The sequence below is a fragment of the Chelonoidis abingdonii genome, chromosome 2 (assembly GCF_003597395.2).
Source record: "Chelonoidis abingdonii isolate Lonesome George chromosome 2, CheloAbing_2.0, whole genome shotgun sequence".
NCBI classification, from domain to species: Eukaryota; Metazoa; Chordata; order Testudines; family Testudinidae; genus Chelonoidis; species Chelonoidis abingdonii.
This window is the reverse complement of record NC_133770.1, coordinates 258715542-258734628: the sequence shown is the minus strand read 5'-3', so window position 1 is coordinate 258734628 and position 19087 is coordinate 258715542. Positions and strand designations below refer to the sequence as shown.

Sequence of the window (19087 nt, the reverse complement as noted above, 5' to 3'; positions counted from 1 at the left end):
AAAGACAGTTCCAGTCCCTACTGCATCCATCTGCCACCAGGAAGGGAGAGGAGCGAATTGAGCTTCAACTGCTGCAGCATTGCGTCTACCAGCAGCAATTCAGTACACATAGGTGACATTGAAAAGAAGTCAAGAACCATTTCTTTCCTTTTTCTTCATGTGGTGGGGGGGTGGGGAGTTAATTGAGGAGCTATTCCCCTCCTGAAACCAACGGCGGAATGGTGTTGAACCTACAGGCATTGGAGCTCAGCCAAGAAGGCAAATACTTTCAGAGACTGCTTGTGGATGTGATTAGCTGGAGTCCTCAGTACCGCCCTCCATGAGCATCCATTTGAGTGCTCTGGCTTCCCGGTTACACTTGTCAACGCAGCACTGTGTAGCCTGGAGATTCTTTTTTTCAATACGCTTTGGCATTTTGTCTTCTGTAACGGAGCTCTGATAGAAAATTTGTTTCCCATACAGCGATCAGATGTATCTCCCATACGGGTCAATGGCTGACGCTTTTTGGATTTGGGACTGCATTGCCACCCGTGCTGATCAGAGCTCCACGCTGGGCAAACAGGAAATGAAAATCTAAATTTCGCAGGGCTTTTCCTGTTTACCTGGCCACAGCATCCGAGTTCAGATTGCTGTCCTGAGCGGTCACGGAGGCCAATACCGTCGATTTCCGGCCACAATAAACCTAATCCGATACGGTAATACCGATTTTAGCGCTACTCCTCTCGTTGAGGAGAAGTACAGAAACCGATTTAAAGAGCCCTTTATATCGACACAAAGAGCGTTGTAGTGTGGACGGGTACAGCGTTAAATCGGTTTAACGCTGCTAAAATCGGTTTAAACGCGTAGTGTAGACCAGGCCTATCATAGAGAAGTCATAGCAAATGGAGTTTGAAAAGTTACAAAGTGAGTGACGTACTGGTAATTACTCCCATGACACTTTTGCCTACATAAATTCCTTGCTGTTGCTGTTATTGGGTAGTGTTCATCTGTGTGTGAGAAACAAATTTCCTTATGTTCCCTTCTTTTTCACAAGTTCTTACACTAAGTGCAAGGTGCTTTAATACACAACAACCTGCCTCCAGGAGATTCAGATCTAAGACAAGACATGTCATTAGAGAAAACTTTGGGGATGGTGGCGGGGTCAGGGAAGAAGAGGATTACGTGAGCAAGATCATCTGGGTGCTTTAGTTAGTCACACATACCTCTTGAAAAGTTCCATGCATTTTTTTGAAATTTTGTTTTCTTATTTTCTCAACATACTGTTTCTTTGACAGGAAGATGAGAGCCATTTGGGTCTGGATTGCTGTGTGTTTAAAATATTGTCAAGATGCTGTGCCATACCTGGTCATGTTCTCCCCCTCCTTCCTCATTATAATTGAAGGCATTTTCTCTAACGTCCTCCCAGCTTTCATGCTCTTCAGGAATGTGATAAACTCCTCCTTTCCGAAACCCTGATCTCCCCCACTGACTCCACACTGTGTAAGAGACTAACAGAGCTGGAACAAACAGATGCATATATGTTTATTATGTGGCCTCTACCTTCCTGTGAAATGTATTCACATTTGAAAACAACCTGAGAAAAATTAGTATTTAATAGCCACATTCCCAGGTAAGAAATGCATTGTTTAAGCCTCAGTATCCAATTAAACATATGTACACTCTCCAGGAAGGTAATGAATAAATTTATATGTTACATCAGAAACTTCATTAAAAGGGTATTTTACTTACCTACAGGAATCCATTAGGACATTTAAATAGAAGGCATTTTGGCCATTCTCTGGCCTTTCACCAATCCTGAGTAAATAAGATACCCAAAGTAAGTAAAACACTTTTAATGAAGATAACAAATGTAATATAATCATTTGAGTCATTACTTTTCTGAGCTATGTACACTTTTAATTGTTAATATGGGGAATTGAAAATTTTATTAGGAGAGAGAAGCTAAGCAATAGTTTATAATAAAATTTAGGTTTTGTAGCACTTTTCATAGTCCTAAATATTATGGTTATCCATGAATCTTCTTTAAAAGAAATGCCATTAGAGCATCAATTTATACCTGAACTTGAACCAGAAACAGGGAGAAGGTACAGGAAGGAAGGAAGTGCTTGTTGGGGTGCAGCACTGGAAAGGAGCCCAGATCCTAGAACTTTAACCTTTGGCCATGGATACAGTCAGGAAAAATAAAAAATACAACTCTCTCCTTGTCCCTTTCTAAATGAGTGACATGGAAGTGACAATAGAGCATGGAAATGTGATAGCCACATAAAGCGACCAGCAAATTTAGGATTTTAATCACTAGGTGCCAGGGAGTGAGAGAGTGATGAGATATAACATGAAAGACTGGGGGGATGGGGTGGCGGGGGAGGAGAGAGAGAGAGAGAGAGACAAACTGCCAACAAGGAGGACCAAAAGCGATGTGGTCCTATGACCACTCTAAACAGAACTTTATACATGGAATCTGAGCTCATTTCACATAAGTCAATCAGGATCTACTCAGACATTTCTGTCCCAAAATGCAGTCGTGGGAGGCATCATTTAAATGTTATTTTCAAGGTTTATTCTCCAGTAATAGATCAGCTGCTTTGTACTGAAGAGTTTTGGGGTAACAGTTTGAGCCTGAAATAGGTTGCCTCTCCCAGGATGTGTCTACACTGCAATAAAGAACACCCACAGCTGGCCCATGTCCACTGACTTGGGCTTGCAGGGCTCAGGCTGTGGGGCTATAGATGTCCAGGCTTGGGCTAGAGCCTGGACTTTTCAACCCTGTGAGGAGATAGCGTCCCTGAGCCTGAACAGATGTTTTATAGCCCTGCATCCTGAGCAGGGATGTTTTATAGCCCTGAGCACAGCAGTTTTATAGCCCTGCATCCTGAGCCCTGCAAGCCTAAGTCAGCAGATACAGGCCAGCTGCAGGTGTGTTATTACACAGTGTAGACATACCCCACGATCCTGGCTGGGGCAGACACAGGTTCCTTCTCCTCCTGTTTAAAAGAGAGCCTGCCACTATTTTCCTAACTTCTCCTGCAAAAAGCACACAAGGAGCCAAACATTTTTGTGCTTATACCCACCAGTCCAGATACTGAACAACCCCCACCAACTTCAACATATTGACAGCAATATAAATGAGCACACACTTTGACAACAATCTGGACTAGAGATGGTCAAGAGTTTTTCTAATGGCTGTTATTTTTATTTATTTATATATTGGTCAGAAAATGCCAATTTGTCAAAAAGGTAGCAGTTTTGAATCAGATCAGGAAGAAACCTGGGTTTCCCACATCCCCAATCAGTGTCCTAACCTATTAGCTATTCTAGGTTTGGTGTGGGTCTCTTCCTCCACCCTCTTACCCCCCCAAAAAATGTCAGAAGGCTTCAGTTTTGCCTCACTGTGGAACAGGAAAATATTTTCAATTTCAACATTTTTCATAGGATAGGAAAACCATTTTCCACCAAGGCCTGGCTAATATTGGATAGGTTGAACATACAACCATGTATGAATAATAGAATCAAAGATCAACTAATCTGTACTGAAAGTATATAGAAAATATATACAACTTTTATAATGATTGTCTCGTTTTCTGACCCACCCCTTGTACACTGCTTGTCTGCTTACATTGCAAACTCTTTAGGGAAGGGTCTGTGCCTTCCTATGAACGTGAACAGTGCCTACCACATTGTAAGTGCTCCTGGAATACCAATGTGACGATAACAACATGGGAATTTGCGGCAGCTGAGGCTTGGAGGTGAAATAGCTGCACATGCAGTCTTGGGTGCCCCAGGGGAAGCTTTAGAGGGGGGTGGATGTGAATGGAGGGGGAATCTAGTTTTACTTGAACCAGTCCTGAAGCCAGTGAACTGCAATAATGTGATAATGACTTTCAGTTGTTACTATCCTAAGATGGATTTGAACTGGTGACTCATAGCAGAAATAAAAGGCGCTCTCTCATAAGTGGCAGTGTCCTTGTTTCAATGGTGTAACATACAGTGTGAGAATAAATTAAAAATATTTGCTTTCCTACCTAGGAAGACTAAGAGGCACATGCTGATTGCCAAGATTGAGCCAGAGCTGAGTCCAACTGGTTTTCCTGCTTTCACTTGGCTGATTTCACACCACTTTCCTTTATAGCCATCAGGACACTGGCAGACAAATTTGTCTTGGGAATGTGCCACACAGGTAGCCCCATTCCTACAGTTCCAGAGTCCACAGGGTGTAGAAGTGCAGTGTTTAAGCCCTGTAAGATTATCTGTCACTTCTACTTTGCCAGTTGGGCACCTGAATGATGAAACCAACAGATTATTTTGGGTGATGGCAGTGACAGGAAGAGCATGCTGCTTTGTGAACGCTGTGCAGTGAAAATTGTTCAGTAATTCCAGTTTGCTACTTAGACGTTTCTAAAACCAATAATAAAAGCTTTTAAAGAAAATGAAAACCAAGAAGCGCTCATGCCGCATCACTACTATGAAATAGCTGTGAACTGAATGGATGTTCTAGGTATTGCCATGTAAACAGAAACTCCAGGTGTCCCCCTACTTTGCTTCATAAGTCCTGCCTGCAGCATTGCCACAATGCCCAGAGAACAAGAAAATACACAACAGATACCCCCGATTCCTCGAAGAGCTCTACTTCTTCCCCAAAGAGCGGGAACAGTGTGCTTCAAAACATGACTAGGGAAAGGTTCTTTCCCTCCACACACATTCGGAACCAGAGGGAGAATCTGGTAGCCCACAATGACATCCAGAGAAAAAGGATGAGCAAGTCTGTGGCAGGGCTGGATATAGGCTTTGTTCTGGTTATTTGGACATTTTGGAAGGAGGATCCTCCAGGGCCGCCCAGAGGAGGGGGCAAGTGGGGCAATTTGCCCTGGGCTCCACAGGGGCCCCCATAAGAGTTTTTCGGGGCCCCCGGAGCGAGGTCCTTCACTCGCTCCGGGGGCCCTGGAAAACTCTCGCGGGGCCCGGGCCCCCGGAGCTTCTTCCGCTCCGGGTCTTCGGCAGCGGGGGGTCCTTCTGCTCCAGGGCGGAAGGACCCCCCTACCGCCAAATTACCGCTGAAGCGGGACCCACCACCAAAGTACTGGGTCTTCTGTGGTAAGTCGGCGGCAGGGTACCCCCGCTGCAGGTCTTTGGGGCACTTCAGCGGCGGGTCCTGGAGTGGAAGGACCCCCCCCCGTCTAATTACCACCGAAGCAGAGGCCCTCTGCTGCCAAAGACCCCAGGACACCCTGAATCCTCTGGGCAGCCCTGGGATCCTCATCCCCATCCCGGGACTGGTCCCTCTGGGGACGTAATCTGCCAGCAGCATGGAACAGGCTTGGTGCCCCTGTATTCCTCATCTTCCAACATGAAATTGGAAAGATAATGGAGGGGTAAAACTCCTGTAGGAACACAAATCCTCATGGAAAGCCGGGGAGTCAGAAAGCATGCCAGACTCCTTGCCATGTGGTTTCCAGGTAAGTATATGTGAGAGAACCCTGGGGCCTTCCCTTTAGAAGTAGATTGGATAGCGGCAATCTGCAGGGCCTTATGTAGAAAGAGAGAGGTTCCCAAATGATCACGACCCACTCCCACAGGAAAAACAAAAGCTAAGTGTACCTGCATTCATGCCTTCTCCACAAGTCTACACAATGGAAAGGACTGTGACAGGGCTGACTGCGGCAAGCATTGGAATGACAGCCAATGGTGATGCCTTGCTGCTTCAGAATGAAGCTGAACTCTGTGCTTCTGTCATCCCCAAGAAGAGGCTGACCATTCAGCTGGACATCACGCATGCAACCTACATGAGCAGAAAAGCACAAAGACAGAGACATATAGTGTTCCTCATAAACCCTCTCAAAGCACACTGCATTGCAAAGTTCTTTAACTATCTTTGAGGACTTGTATCATTATCAAAATGATCACTGTTTGCATGCAAAATAGTCCGATCGCAGGATAAGAGTTAAGTAATGCAAACACTATTTTACTAGTGGTCAAGATTCCTTCTGACATGTGCGCCTGTGTTCTTGCTGGTTGGCCCTGCACAGCATTATAGCGCTCCTGCAGCAGAGCTCAACAGACTTAAAGCTGTGAAGCAGGTGGTTTGATTGGGGCTCTCCTTGCCCACCCTGCTGCAGGCTGAGTAAGGAGCATGAGGGGAACCCAGATGCAAGTGACTGCTTTCTACTTTGCCCAAAACTTGACAGACAGAGCTCCACCTCCATCCAGCCCAGCCATGGAGGTAGGGGTAGTGAAGTTCTGTGCAGAACCTCCCTCCTCACACCCTGCAGTAAATATTCTAATATTGATCCACCCCCCCACTCTGGCTGGGGGGAAAGAGGTTGGGACAATCTCAGTGTTGTTCTCCTCCCTTCAGGCCCACAGAGCAGGGATTGGAACTCCACTAATTCTTGCTTTATTCTGCCAACATCTACAGTGGGAAATATCAAAAATCCAATTTACCTCAGTACTAGGGCATTATTTGGCAAACTGAGGGCAAGGCAGTAGTTCTGAATTTCCAGCCAGAGGCCAGATCCCGCATTCCAAGGCCACTCCAACCTTCGCAGATATGTCTATGTGGAGCCTGGAGTCTCATTATTCCCTAACATGCCATTTCCATGGTTCACGTGTCACCTACCTTGGAAATCACTCTCTGAGTGGTTAGGAACATGGTTTCCTAGCACAATGCTTGCCAAATCCATTTCGAACCATCTGTTTGCACCCATAAAGGAGGTCATTTCACGATCCCCTCCGCCATTATTAACACGCAAGGTAAACTCATTGTTATAGCGTTCCATAGTCAGCAGAACCCACTGGCCGTTGTCTATGCGTAATGTGCTCAGTCTCAGACGCTGCTCTTTGTCCCCCAAATTGAAATTAACACCAAAATGTCCATCAACCACCTACAGGAACACGGGAACAGACCTTTAATAATGTTCATACTTATACCAAAAATACATGTCCAAACATCAGAACATAAGCCACTAATTGTAATAAGAGTGTTCTCTGCATGGCCAAGCAGCACTGCGCTAGCTGCATTTATTTCTAAGGAAAGACAGAACTTCCATGGATGAGAATCGTTACTCAAAGGGGCAAAGCCCTGCCCTTATTCCTTTGAGGAACAGGCACCTTTAAATATTCAGAAGATGCTTCTTTTTGACCATTGTGCAGTGGCACAAGTTAACGCCACTGACAGAACAGCATTTGGATTGTTTACCTCCAATCTGATGTATCTACTCCCATCTGCTGATGCCATGCTGAGAAGGGTGCTGAAGGAAACACGGGTGCGTACCATGAGCTGGACCTGGGTAATGTGGGCACTAAGAAAACTTTTCAGTTCATAATGAATCCAACTGTCCCTTCCAAAGGCCCACTCCAGAAGAACTAAACATAACACATGGAAAATATCAATGTAACATCCTAATATTTGGCACTCACACAGATCTTAACTTTTATACACACACAGAGCTCTGAAGAGATAAACTAACCCTCAACATAAGGATTTTAGTTCAAAAGAAACTCTGGCCAAAGTGCTTGGGATGCTGTGGAACACAAAGAAACACAGCTACACAGACTCTGGTCTCTCTCTGAAAAGTTAGAGCAGATAAAAATAGCAAGTACAGGAATACAGGAACTAGAGAGGGCATTATAGCACACAAAAAGCCAACAAAGAGGTCTAAAAACCAATTTTGAAACTTAAAAGCATCAGTGGGGTTTTTATTTTGTTTTAAAGCATGGAGAGAGACAAGGGCGGATGTCAGGGAGATGAGTTTCATGTTGTGAAATTTGCCACAGTGAAGGCCCAAGTAGTGGGTGAGGTGGGAGGCAATGGTAGAATCCCTAATATATGGGTGTATCACAGCACAGAACCAAGGCAAGGCATAGGGAGGTGGTATCACATACAGCCAGGATTTACATCTTTGAAAAGGTTATTAAAAACTAATCTGGCACCTTTTAGCCTGCCACTGTTCTCACAGCAGTGAAAGGTTCCCCCAAAAGCTATCTTGTGTGACAATGGCTACTTTCTATTATATTCTTGGGTAGCTTTGTGATAATGGATTATTGCTATTTGTGTTCTGGCACATCTGTGAAGGAGTCTGTGAATCAATGTGGCTGCACTTGCGAGCTGCTAGACCATATTTCCTAGTTTGTCTATGAGAATGTCATAGGGGGACTGTGGCGAAAGCCTTACTGAAAAGATATATCACTTCTACTCCTTCCCCTCATCTACTAGGCCAGTAACCACGCCAAAGAAGGGAATTAAGTTGATTTGTCACAATTTGTTCTTAACAAATTCATATTGCTATTATCTACCACCTTATTATGCTCTAGGTGCTTACAAATGGATTGTTTAATAATTTGTTCCAGTATCTTTCCAGGTATCAAAGTTGGACTGACTGGTCTATAATTCCCCAGATCCTCTTTGTTTCTCATTTTAAAGATAGGTGCTATGTTTGCTGTATGAATGAGCAATGTTGGAATAGGTGGAGGGAGGATTAGGAGATACAGAGAACCCCTAGCGGGGGATAGGGTTGGAGGACTGTGGTATGGGGATAAAAGGGGAAATACAGCCCCTGGCATTTTGGGGCAAATGGGGAATCCTGGTCTGGGGCACACAGTGCTGACGCCATGGATGTCTGAGGGGAAATGGGAACCAGGGTGCACACAGTTTCACGGATATGGGAGAAGAATGGGGGGAACTGGTACAAGAGGAGGAGGAGATGGGAGGCAGACAGACACCTGGCAGGAAAGAGATTGGGGGGATTGCAGGAAATCCCTGAACTAGAGGAGGATGGGAGGGTGGCACACGGAAAGCTTGGGCTCGGGGGTGAGTGGGAAATGGAAGAATGCAATAAGCTCATCCTACACAAGCTATTAACGGTGCGACCCCCATTATATATTCACATGGACCTAGCAGAGAGAGCACAGCACAATTACTCACTCTACAGTAGCTGTGGTTCTTCAAGATGTGCTGCCAACAGCAATTCCACTCCGTGTGTGCTCCCCAAGCTCATGAGATTGGATTCTTTTGAATAGCATTATCTGTTGGGGCTGAACTGGTGGCCCCAGCCATCTTGTCCCTTCCCACAGCTGAGTGCACAGGGGACAGTGGCTGAAACCCACTCTCAGTTCCTTTACCAATGAGAACCCCACAAGAACAGAGCTCTGATTAGCAACCCAGTGAGAGCGTGAGTCGTGGCACCTGTGTGGACAACATCCTGAAGAACCACAGTTATTGGACAGCAGTGACCATTCTTTCTTCAAGTGATTGTCCACATAGATTCCATTCTTGGTAACTAACTTGGACTTTCCCCAGATCACATGGGAAGTGTGGCAGCGCAGGGGGATTGAACCTGTATCTCCAAGATAGCGACTTAACCCCTGTGTCATCCTTCCTCTTGCCTACAGCTACCAAGGATGTTGAAAGGTGCAGTATTAGCTGCACTTTGTTTTAGAACAACAATCAGAAACTTGAAACAAACGGGGGCATGAGCCACAGAGAAACTGCAAATCCTCCCATCTCATTCCCAGTCAGACGTTGTGCACAGAATGAAACCACAAAAGAGGTAAATGAAGTCCTGCAAAGACCCTCATTGTGACACTTCCTTTGTGCAACAAGTGAACATAAGTACTTCAATATCTACAAGTCCAAACCTTTCACAGAGCAAGGCATTGCATTACTTAGCTACTGGCTCCAACCAACTGCTATCAAATTAAACAAATTCTGTACCATGGTATATCTGTTGCCTATTCCCAAAGATTCCCATGATTCATTTCTCCCCAAGACTAACTGTACCTTTTGTACATTTTGATCCAGAGTATCCAGGGTAACAGCTACAATTAAAAGAGCCCCATTCACCAATGCACTTGCCATGAATACCACAGGAGAGGACCCCAGCTCTGTGACACATTTCATCAGTCATAGTACAGCCTGGCACACTGTTTAAGGACTCTGCAGGATGCTCCAAATCATAGACCTAGAAAAGGAGGGGGAAACCACCTTAGGCAGCTGCAGTTAAAAATATTGCCCCAAAGAACGATTTCCTGACACTCGTACCTTGCTGTCAATGATGACATTCCGTATACAGCCAACAAACCCTTTGAAGAGCTTTTGTGAATTACGGTATGGCAAGGCCTTCTTAACTCCACCCAGCTGTAAGGGTTGATGAACGTTGAGGAACCTGCTGGCATTTGGGGAGGAGGGGAGAAAAGGGAAGAATTAGTAGCCGTTAACCTAGATTAACAGTAACTTGGTGTTTTCCTTTTCTTCCTTTGTTCTTTTGTGGTTGTGTTATCTGTTTTGTTTTTACCTCTCATTTCCTGGAGTCTCTTCTGAAACTTCGCAGGCAGACGGATCCATCTGGAAGATTTCCTTACGGATTCCATCGTCATCTTTAACAGAAACATTTACGCAGTGGTCAAGAATCAGCTGCACTTTCTAGAATGGAAAATGCATTACATTGAAGATCAAATTGTTTTTTAATTGCAGATTTTACACCACCTACACAACAGGCCAGTGCCATTAACTACAAGTTAAAATGCAGGAAAATTGTATTAACCTAATAATGAGTTTTTACCTGCGAAGCTCAGAGGTGGGTAATTATACATTAGCATTCCTATTCTATAGATGAAGAACCAGACACAGAAGTTTTGATTCTCCTCTGTGCCCAAACAGAGCTGTGGTACCAAGGCCGGCTCTACTGTTTTTGCCGCCCCAAGCAGCATGCAGAATTGCCACTGCTGACGGCGGGGGCAGTCCATGTGCCGTTAGGGCGGCACGTGTGTTTCCGCGGCAGCGGCAATTCGGCAGCAGCTTCTGTCTTCAAGAAAGAAGCTGCGTTGCCGCGGACAGCTGAACATAGAATCTGCCTCCGAATTGCCACCACCGCAGAAACGCGCCTGCCGCCCTAACAGCACATGGACTGCCCCCACCATCCGTGGCGGCAATTCAGCACGCTGCTTGGGGGAAAAAACACAGGGACTGCCGCCCCTTGCAGATTGCCGCCCCAAGCACCTGCTTGGAATGCTGGTACCTGGAGCCAGCCCTGGTGGATACAGTGAAAAGCAGAGACTGATCAAGACTCCAGGAGTTTCAGCTACCTGGTCACTGGTCTTTCCCCCTCCCTCTCCCTTTCTCAGGTTCCAGGACAGACAGTGGAGTTACCTCCACCAATTTCAGATCAGCAGAGATTACCCGTGCACAGAAGAAATTCTTCAATACAATCTCCAGTCTCTTTAGCCTCACTTTACTCCATGTAAGTGGCATAATTTAAATTGGTGGACCAGAGTCCAGCCCAGAGCAATGAAGGAATTTGCCGCAGGTCACTCTAACAAGTCAGGAATGGAATATGACTAATCAGATTACCCTAGCCCTGTGGTATAATCATTAGGCAATGCTGTCTCCCTGACAAAGAGGATGGGAGACAAATCTGAAAGTCTGTAATGCTGCTGAGGCTGCTGCCATGGCCATTGGGGGTGGGATAGGGGACACAAAAATATCTAGTTAGACACTATATTAAAAGCAGGAATCTTATCTTCAAATGATATTCAGATAGAAGAACCAAAGGTTTTACAGGGCTGTTTTTATACTTGCCTTTCCATCACTTATAATTTTTATATTATGCCAGCGGCGATCTGCAACATTAACTTTCTGAGACAACTGCAGGAAGAGTACCCCAGAGCCATGACTCAGAGTCAGGGACGGGACGCTGTCAGAGAGCTCTGGAAAAGAAAAAGTTATTGAATAAGCCTTCTCCTGTCCAAAAGTCAACCACATATGTATTAAAATCCACATGAACTAAAAACTACCAACTCAATTTCAGTTTAAGGAGTTTATTAGTGTGAATGACATGCAGATTAGTGCTGTCCCAGATATCATGAGTCTCTTTAAACTGTATTTTTTCACTAGTATTAAAACCACTTAGCCTGCAGGGAAGGAATAACAGTACACAGAATGAACTTGAAGTGCTGGTAAATTGTTTTGAATGCTCCTCATTTGGCAAGAACATTTATTTTTTTTCTTTTTTAAGAGAGAAAGTACACAACAGTAAATAAAAACCTGAGTTGTACATGCATGCATGCATGAAGTCACACAGAAAATGAATCTGTTAAAGTTTTTAACCTAAAGCAATGAAGTCTTCCACTTCTCCAGGATGACCGTGTGCTAAGGGTCCATTGTAAAACAGAAGTCCATCAGTCACATCAGTAATAAACTCCAGCGAGATACGGCTCTCAAAGCAAGGCTTGATGGGAGGGAACCAGGCATAACCACGCCCTCTGAAGGTACGTTTTGTTTGCTGGCAGTCAGGCCCATCAAAAGTTGCAGGGCATTTACAGCTTTAAGAGTAAAGAAAAACTTTAATTTGTTTTTTCTCCAAGCTGAAAACTCAGAATATAACCCTTAAGGAAATGATCCTTAACATACAGCACAAACCATGCTAACTCACACTAATGAGTGGGAGACACACTGCAGATCACCACATGGAGAACAAACAAGTGAATAATCACAATCAAAGCTCATGCATCAAACTGTACTTAGTTCATTTATTTTTACAAGCAGTTTAGTTTTAGGTAATACTGCACATTATGTACACAAAGGATTTTTTGTGAAAAAATAGTTAAGCCACCGTAATATATAAGTTTCAGAGTGGTAGCCATGTGAGTGTGTATCAGCAAAAAGAATGAGGAGTACTTGTGGCACCTTAGAGACTAACAAATTTATTTGAGCATAAACTTTCATGAGCTAAAACCCACTTCATACGATAAAGTACTCCTCGTAACATATAAGGCCTCGCAATACTCTTCTGCTATTAACTCTTTAATATCACGCAGAGGGCGAGAGAGAGGATTTCTTGCTGGTTATCAGATTTGTGGATTATTGTGTATATATTAGTATAGTACCTCAAATGTGCTGGATGCTATACACACAGGATGAGAATCCTTCTCTAAAGAGCTTACAATCGAAACAGGAAAAACAGATGAATGAAGCAGGGAAAGGGATACAACTTACAAGCCACTAGGGTGATGGCAGGCTCACTGTTTTGAAATATTTAATTATATCTGTTTTATTTATATTACAAAAACATAGATGTGAGAAGCTTTTTTTCATGGAGGCTCAAGAGATTTTAATGGGAATAAGGAATGGTAGGAATACAGATTGTGGGAAGGATTGTTAATGGGAAAGAAGGATAATGGAAGAGAGGAAGATTGGACACCAGTTGTACTATTCAGTTCCTATACACTACAGTACCTGAAGAGACAGGTGGGGAAAAGGGCAAATCCCTACAAATGACAACAAAGGAAATGTGTGTGGGGGAATCTATTCATGGGCCAAGTCTCTAAAGTGAGTGAATGATAATGGCAGGAGGCTGTGAAAAGACTATGTTCCTCTGTAGCAAGACTGTTCCATGTTTAATACATTTGAGCAGCATATTGGAATTGGATGTGGGCTTTACCATGGACAGGGTCTCTGCAGGTTCAGTTAAATACCTTGATTTGCACTGTCACCTCCTGCAAGAACTATTGGGCAGTTGCTGCTGCCTTTCCACCGCAGAGATAGTTAAGTGTAAGTGAGGGGTGATGTAAATCTGCACACACACTTCGGGATCAAGGTATGTGTGTGTATTACTCTTTCCTCACTTCCATGTTTGACAATATGCTGGATATTAAAGATTAGTCATTAAAAATATAAAAACATGGAAAGCGAGGGGTTTGTGCCTATGGGAAGAGTTTGTGAGTGACATGCTGTGGTACTGTTTGAAGTGACTGACTAATAGATTGCACAAACATCAGCTTCTCATACCTCCAAGTTAAGGGAGGCCAGTGCACCTTTCATGCTTTCTGCTTTTTGAGGATTATGATCCTAAGAAGCATCAACAAGGGGAAAAATCTGTTGGCATGAACAAAATCAAGTACATCCAGCCAGATCTGCCTTTTGAGAAGTGATGAATGTTGATTTGCTTCTCTGAGCCCCTTTCTCACCCACTTTGAGTTGGAAGAAGTTCTGAGCAGCATGAAAAGTTTTACTAACCTGTAGCCCAAGTCAGTGTCTATACATGTGCCACCATTCAGACATGGGTTTGTCCAGTATGAGGAGCAGAAAAGGTGCTGGCTTTCTCTAGCTGCACAGGTGCATTGGGCACTACTCAAGACCGTCACAGATGCCAGTGAAACACTTCCAGCAGTAGTTATTGTGGGGACATGACTATAATTGTACTTGCTGACACATCCAGTGCTATGAGTGCAGTTCGCAGTCACACACCCATCTATGCCAATCTGGGTGATGCTTATATCCAAGATGATTTCCAGCTGGAGAAGAAAGTTAGTTTTATTAATCAGCCTTTTCCTGTGGGAAGAAGCTTAATGTTGAAGACAGTGTGAGAATCACAGCCCCGAGAAACCAAAATCTTATTTATCCACAGAACAGGTGGAGCCTGAGCAGTAGCAGTGAGAGTGTCCCTGCCAATGCACCATTAACCTGCCTACAGACCCCACCACTATCCATAAAAGGGTAGCTCCATCGTAGTATTCATTCAGTCCTCTGCCTCCTTACTGGGACTGTTTTAACTTGAACTGACTGAGAATTTATTAAATAATTTGTGAAGAATTTCACATTTTTTTTCGAGCTGAGTAATTTTATTTCAGCTTTTATAACAAAAGATCCCAAATACTCGCACTCTCTCTTTGCGACCTGGACACTTGCTCTCTAAAATCAGACTGAGATTAAGTAGTTGTAAAGGGCAAGAACAGTAAATAGACATGATCCTGATGGCAAGAGGATCCAGTCCATGTTGCATTGCCAAAGCGCAACCTCCCAACGCAGCAAGTCACTTAGCTGCTTATTAGATTTTATTTGCAGGAGTGTGTTTTGGTGTGTTTAATTTTCAGCTCACATTTTTTTCTGATGGGAAAAGGTTATTTTATCACTCTGCTTTATTACTGTAGAAAGATGGATCTTTTGACTGAGCAATTTTGTGAGTTCTAGTTACTGAACATTTCAATACATGGGCTGAGGAAATAAAGCAAAACATCAAGAACCATGTGCACAAAAAACCCAACCATATGCATCAGTTATGGAGAATTTCATAGTCTCTGTAGAAGATACGTGTTCTAAAACACATATTCCTAAAGGAAGTATAGTATTCCAAGGGCAAAATAGTCAAATTTGGGTGCCTAAAGTTATGCAATTAAATGAGTGGTTTGACATCTGAGGTACTGAATATCCTCAGCTCCCATCAAAATTTGCAACTCTGAAAATTAGCTCATAGTATTTGGATGCCTAAATATGGATTATGGGTCTGAACTTTAAGCACCTATATCTGAAACTTTTGGCCAAACTAATAGAGAAATATTTTGCTCAGTAGAGTCAAATATTGCAATATACAATCATTCCCTCTCTCAGAAAATCAATGATTCTGTGCAAACATTTCCACTAGATTATAGATGCAAGATTTTAATTAACTCAATAAGTTGAAAGCCACATACTTGTGCTTTGGACACTCCCACGTTGCCGTTAAGTTTTTCTGCTTTATAATATAGTGGTCCAGAAACTGTAAACCAAACATCAACCCCTCGGGTTTGACCTGGGGTGTTCAAGACACTGAAAATGTGGACATTTTCGAGTTGAGCTGGTATGATTTCTGAAAGTAGTTTCTTCATTTGGTTGTATTTACTTTCTCTCTCAGAAGACTGAGATATAAAATCCTCTGCAGTGATATCTGTAACAAATAATTTAAAAAAACAATACACTCATCTTTGAGATTGAGGAGAATCATATCACGTTCAATTATAATGAGAGCAGCAGAGACCAGAATAGTTAAGTTTGCATACCTGATTCCATTCTTGTGGCACTGAGAGACTTTTCACCTTTGGGCTCTGAAATTTTTCATACTGGTTTCTGCTCAATGGTTTGCACTGTGGGGCTTATTTATTCAGTCATTACATCTATTTTATTTCTCTTTAAATCAGGAATATCTTTAGAAGGATTTTTTTTTTACTAGAGTTGTTCAAACAAATTCTATTTGCAATATGAATACATGGTTGCATTGTCAGTGTGGAACTTGTGGATTTTATCTTTGTTTTACCCTAGAATGCAGCATTTATTGCAGTGTCTTCTAACCCCCCTTTACGTATCAGGGGAAAAAGAAAACAAACCAGAGCATGTGTACATTTTTCAGATCTCTACTTAGAGGAATATTAAGCATATCCAACACAGATATCTAATAATTAAGCAGACACTAATAAGAGTTCAAAGTTACACAGCACTAACATAAAGGGGGCGGATTTAAAAAAATACATTTTTTTACCGTTTATTCGTATAGACCCAGCATTACGGATGGCATCATCTTTGATTTCCTTCACAACCACCTTTACTGTTGAGATCACATCTGGCCAGATTCCATCAGTAACTTTCACTCTCACATTGTAAATTCCTGTTGGGGTACCCTCTTTAATACTCAGCAAACCGGAGTTATGATTGAGGATAAAGTACCTGCAACAGAAATTATGTGAAAGGAAAAGGCAAAGAATAAGTTCTATTCAATCAGGTCAAGACCAGATTTTGTGGAGAATTCCCCTGGTGTAAAGCTGACAAGCGTAACAGATCTACCCCCTCACCTCAGGTGAAAGGAGAGCGAGGAGCCAGGGTACAGCAGAACTCTGTTACACTTATCCTCCATTGGAGTAAGGCCTCTAGAAACTCCAAAACTGTGGCATAAACTAAAGCAGTATAGATGCACTGATATAAAAAAAGGTGACTTGCAGCAGTGCAGCTTCCCTCTGCCAAAACAGCCAAGTTGCACTGTTGCAAGTCACCTCTGTTCTGCACTGGTGCAAACCCCATCAATCTACACAGGTTCAAAAGCTCCCAGTGTAGACAGAACCTCAAAAACTAAGTGGGGGCACCAAAACACCACTTCTCCAGGGGTGGAGAGGGTATTAGGGAACTATATTATGCTGGGGACTAATGGCACTGGCAGAGACTATGGGATGGCATTCCAACTCATTAGTCAGGAGTCTGTGCATAGTACAGGGCTCTTGATGGAGTGGGATCCCAAGCTGTCACGAAGGCCACAGATAACCACTGCTAGTGAAATGTCCCAATCTAGCAGCTGTACCCCATTTCTGGCAATATTCAATTATACCTGAAATTATTACACTTTCCCCTTTCCCTCACCCAAATCCCACACTGCAGCCACAATCCTTCTGAAAAAGGATGAAGGAATCCCAAGCCACCTCTGAATATACCAATGCAACTCCTTAATTGGCTAGTGAGGCTTCTGGTTGCCTGTGGAGTGATTGAAGGCACTCTGCTTGTCAGAGGATGCACATTTCACCTCAGAAATTGCTGGTCTAGGCAGCAACTGACTGGGAGCAAACTGGATCTGCTCATATGACTGTGTATAATGTGGCTTCCTCTGCAGGAGAGGGGTTTGGAGATCGTGTGCACACAAATTAGAGTGCACACAATACACTCTGGCATGTGAGTTCTCAGAGAAAGTTTAAATATTTTCTTTCTTTTTTTTGAAAGTTTGTCATCTTTTTGGTCAGGTCATTATTTTCTCTTTAAAATACCTTGATGCTTTTTCTTCAAATTGATAGGTCTTGTGATACCAGTCATCGTGGTCTGGTGCGTGAACTTGGCCCAGTACAGTTGTGGGTAAGATACCTATCATAATTAAACATACGAATGACATAACTAAAAAGTATCTGACATTTATACACACATATATAAACAAATATGCAATTATAATTTCGCTGGCTCTCCTTAACTCTAAAATCTTGGTCAGTACTTGGGATGGAATTAAAGGCAGGTCTGTAATGATTTATGAATACTGTATATTGGCCTGGTTATTGGTGTGTTTTCTATATGAGGCTATTGGTTTAACTCAGGCTGTCCGGAAAAACAGGCAGGCAAGAAAAGGGCTCAGGATAAGGTCTCTCTGAACCATTAGCTTTGATGACTCTGCTTGTCTCCAGTCAGCCTGCAAAACTGGCTTGGATCAGAACAGAAAAAGGCCCACTGTGAACACAGAAGTTTAAAAGAACTGGATTAAAAAGGATACTCAAGAACGGGGCATTAATTGAGACAGAAACCCGGTGAAGAAATTAGGCTGGCCTAAGTTACCATCAGGGGATGGTAAGACAGAAGGAAATGTAGAATGTTTTAAAAATCTTGTTTTCTCTTAAAAGTGTTACTACTGCTAATATTTGTGCTTGAAGAAGGCTGTTCTGTCACTGAATACCAGAGGAAGAACCACAGGTGTCTGAACTCAGTTGGGCTTGGGGGATAAGATTGGTGGATACACTGGATACTATACCCCAGCCTAAGAGTGGGAGCACTGTAAAATTGAGCCCTGAGATAAGTGAAGACCCAGAGCCCGACACCTGAAGTGATGTACTCAGAGAAACCAGAAAGGAGCCAGAGGTGCAGCTAGTCCTGTAACTGTAACAGTAGTTATTTGATAAATATATTTTGCAATAGCCATTATATAGGACATAATATTATATACTGATGTTAAACCCCTGCAGTACCTGAACACAACAAGTAACATGAAATACAAAGCCTTCCTTACTTTATCATGTGTCACAACCTCAATGTATGTACGTCTTTTCTATTTAAATAGACTTAAGACAAAAAAGCCCCTCAGTTAAGTTCACAGGAGATGATAAAACAGAGCAATTCATCTTATGAAGTACCGCAAAGTGGTGTCCAAAATTCACTGTAATTAAGTTTGAGGAATACAATATTCTATCACTTCAGTCCAAGAACAGACCCTTGAGGACTGCCAGCAATGACCAAGGCCTTTTGTGCAATTAGCAACGACACAAAAATTTCACTCTGTACATCAGACTAAACCTTATAACAAGCACACACCAAGTATAATAGCTGTCCAACACACTGGCGCTGTCTATATATAAACATCTGATAACATATCATCATGTCAGCTCTACTACAGTATACCTAGGAAGTAGGGATGTCAAGTGATTAAAAAAATTAATCACGATTAATTGCACTGTTAAACAATAATAGAATACCATTTATTTAAATATTTTTGGATGTTTTCTACATTTTCAAATAAATTGATTTCAATTACAACACAATACAAAGTGCTCA

At 43.0% G+C, this 19087-nt stretch overlaps 1 protein-coding gene across 1 annotated transcript in view; it reads right to left on the bottom strand.

The window, feature by feature from the left end:
- LOC116815492 (neural-cadherin-like) overlaps positions 1-19087 on the bottom strand; it is an 88404-nt gene that overhangs the window by 3252 nt on the left and 66065 nt on the right. Inside the window, exons 19-32 of the mRNA XM_032763922.2 lie at positions 17545-17638; positions 16278-16462; positions 15457-15689; positions 14003-14280; positions 12095-12309; positions 11567-11694; positions 10284-10411; positions 10031-10154; positions 9770-9950; positions 7190-7356; positions 6611-6875; positions 5593-5773; positions 4020-4273; positions 1342-1496 (exon numbers count right to left, since the gene is read on the bottom strand). Of these exons, the coding sequence (XP_032619813.2) occupies positions 1342-1496; positions 4020-4273; positions 5593-5773; positions 6611-6875; positions 7190-7356; positions 9770-9950; positions 10031-10154; positions 10284-10411; positions 11567-11694; positions 12095-12309; positions 14003-14280; positions 15457-15689; positions 16278-16462; positions 17545-17638 (2588 nt within the window). The remainder of the gene's footprint in view (positions 1-1341; positions 1497-4019; positions 4274-5592; positions 5774-6610; positions 6876-7189; positions 7357-9769; positions 9951-10030; positions 10155-10283; positions 10412-11566; positions 11695-12094; positions 12310-14002; positions 14281-15456; positions 15690-16277; positions 16463-17544; positions 17639-19087) is intronic.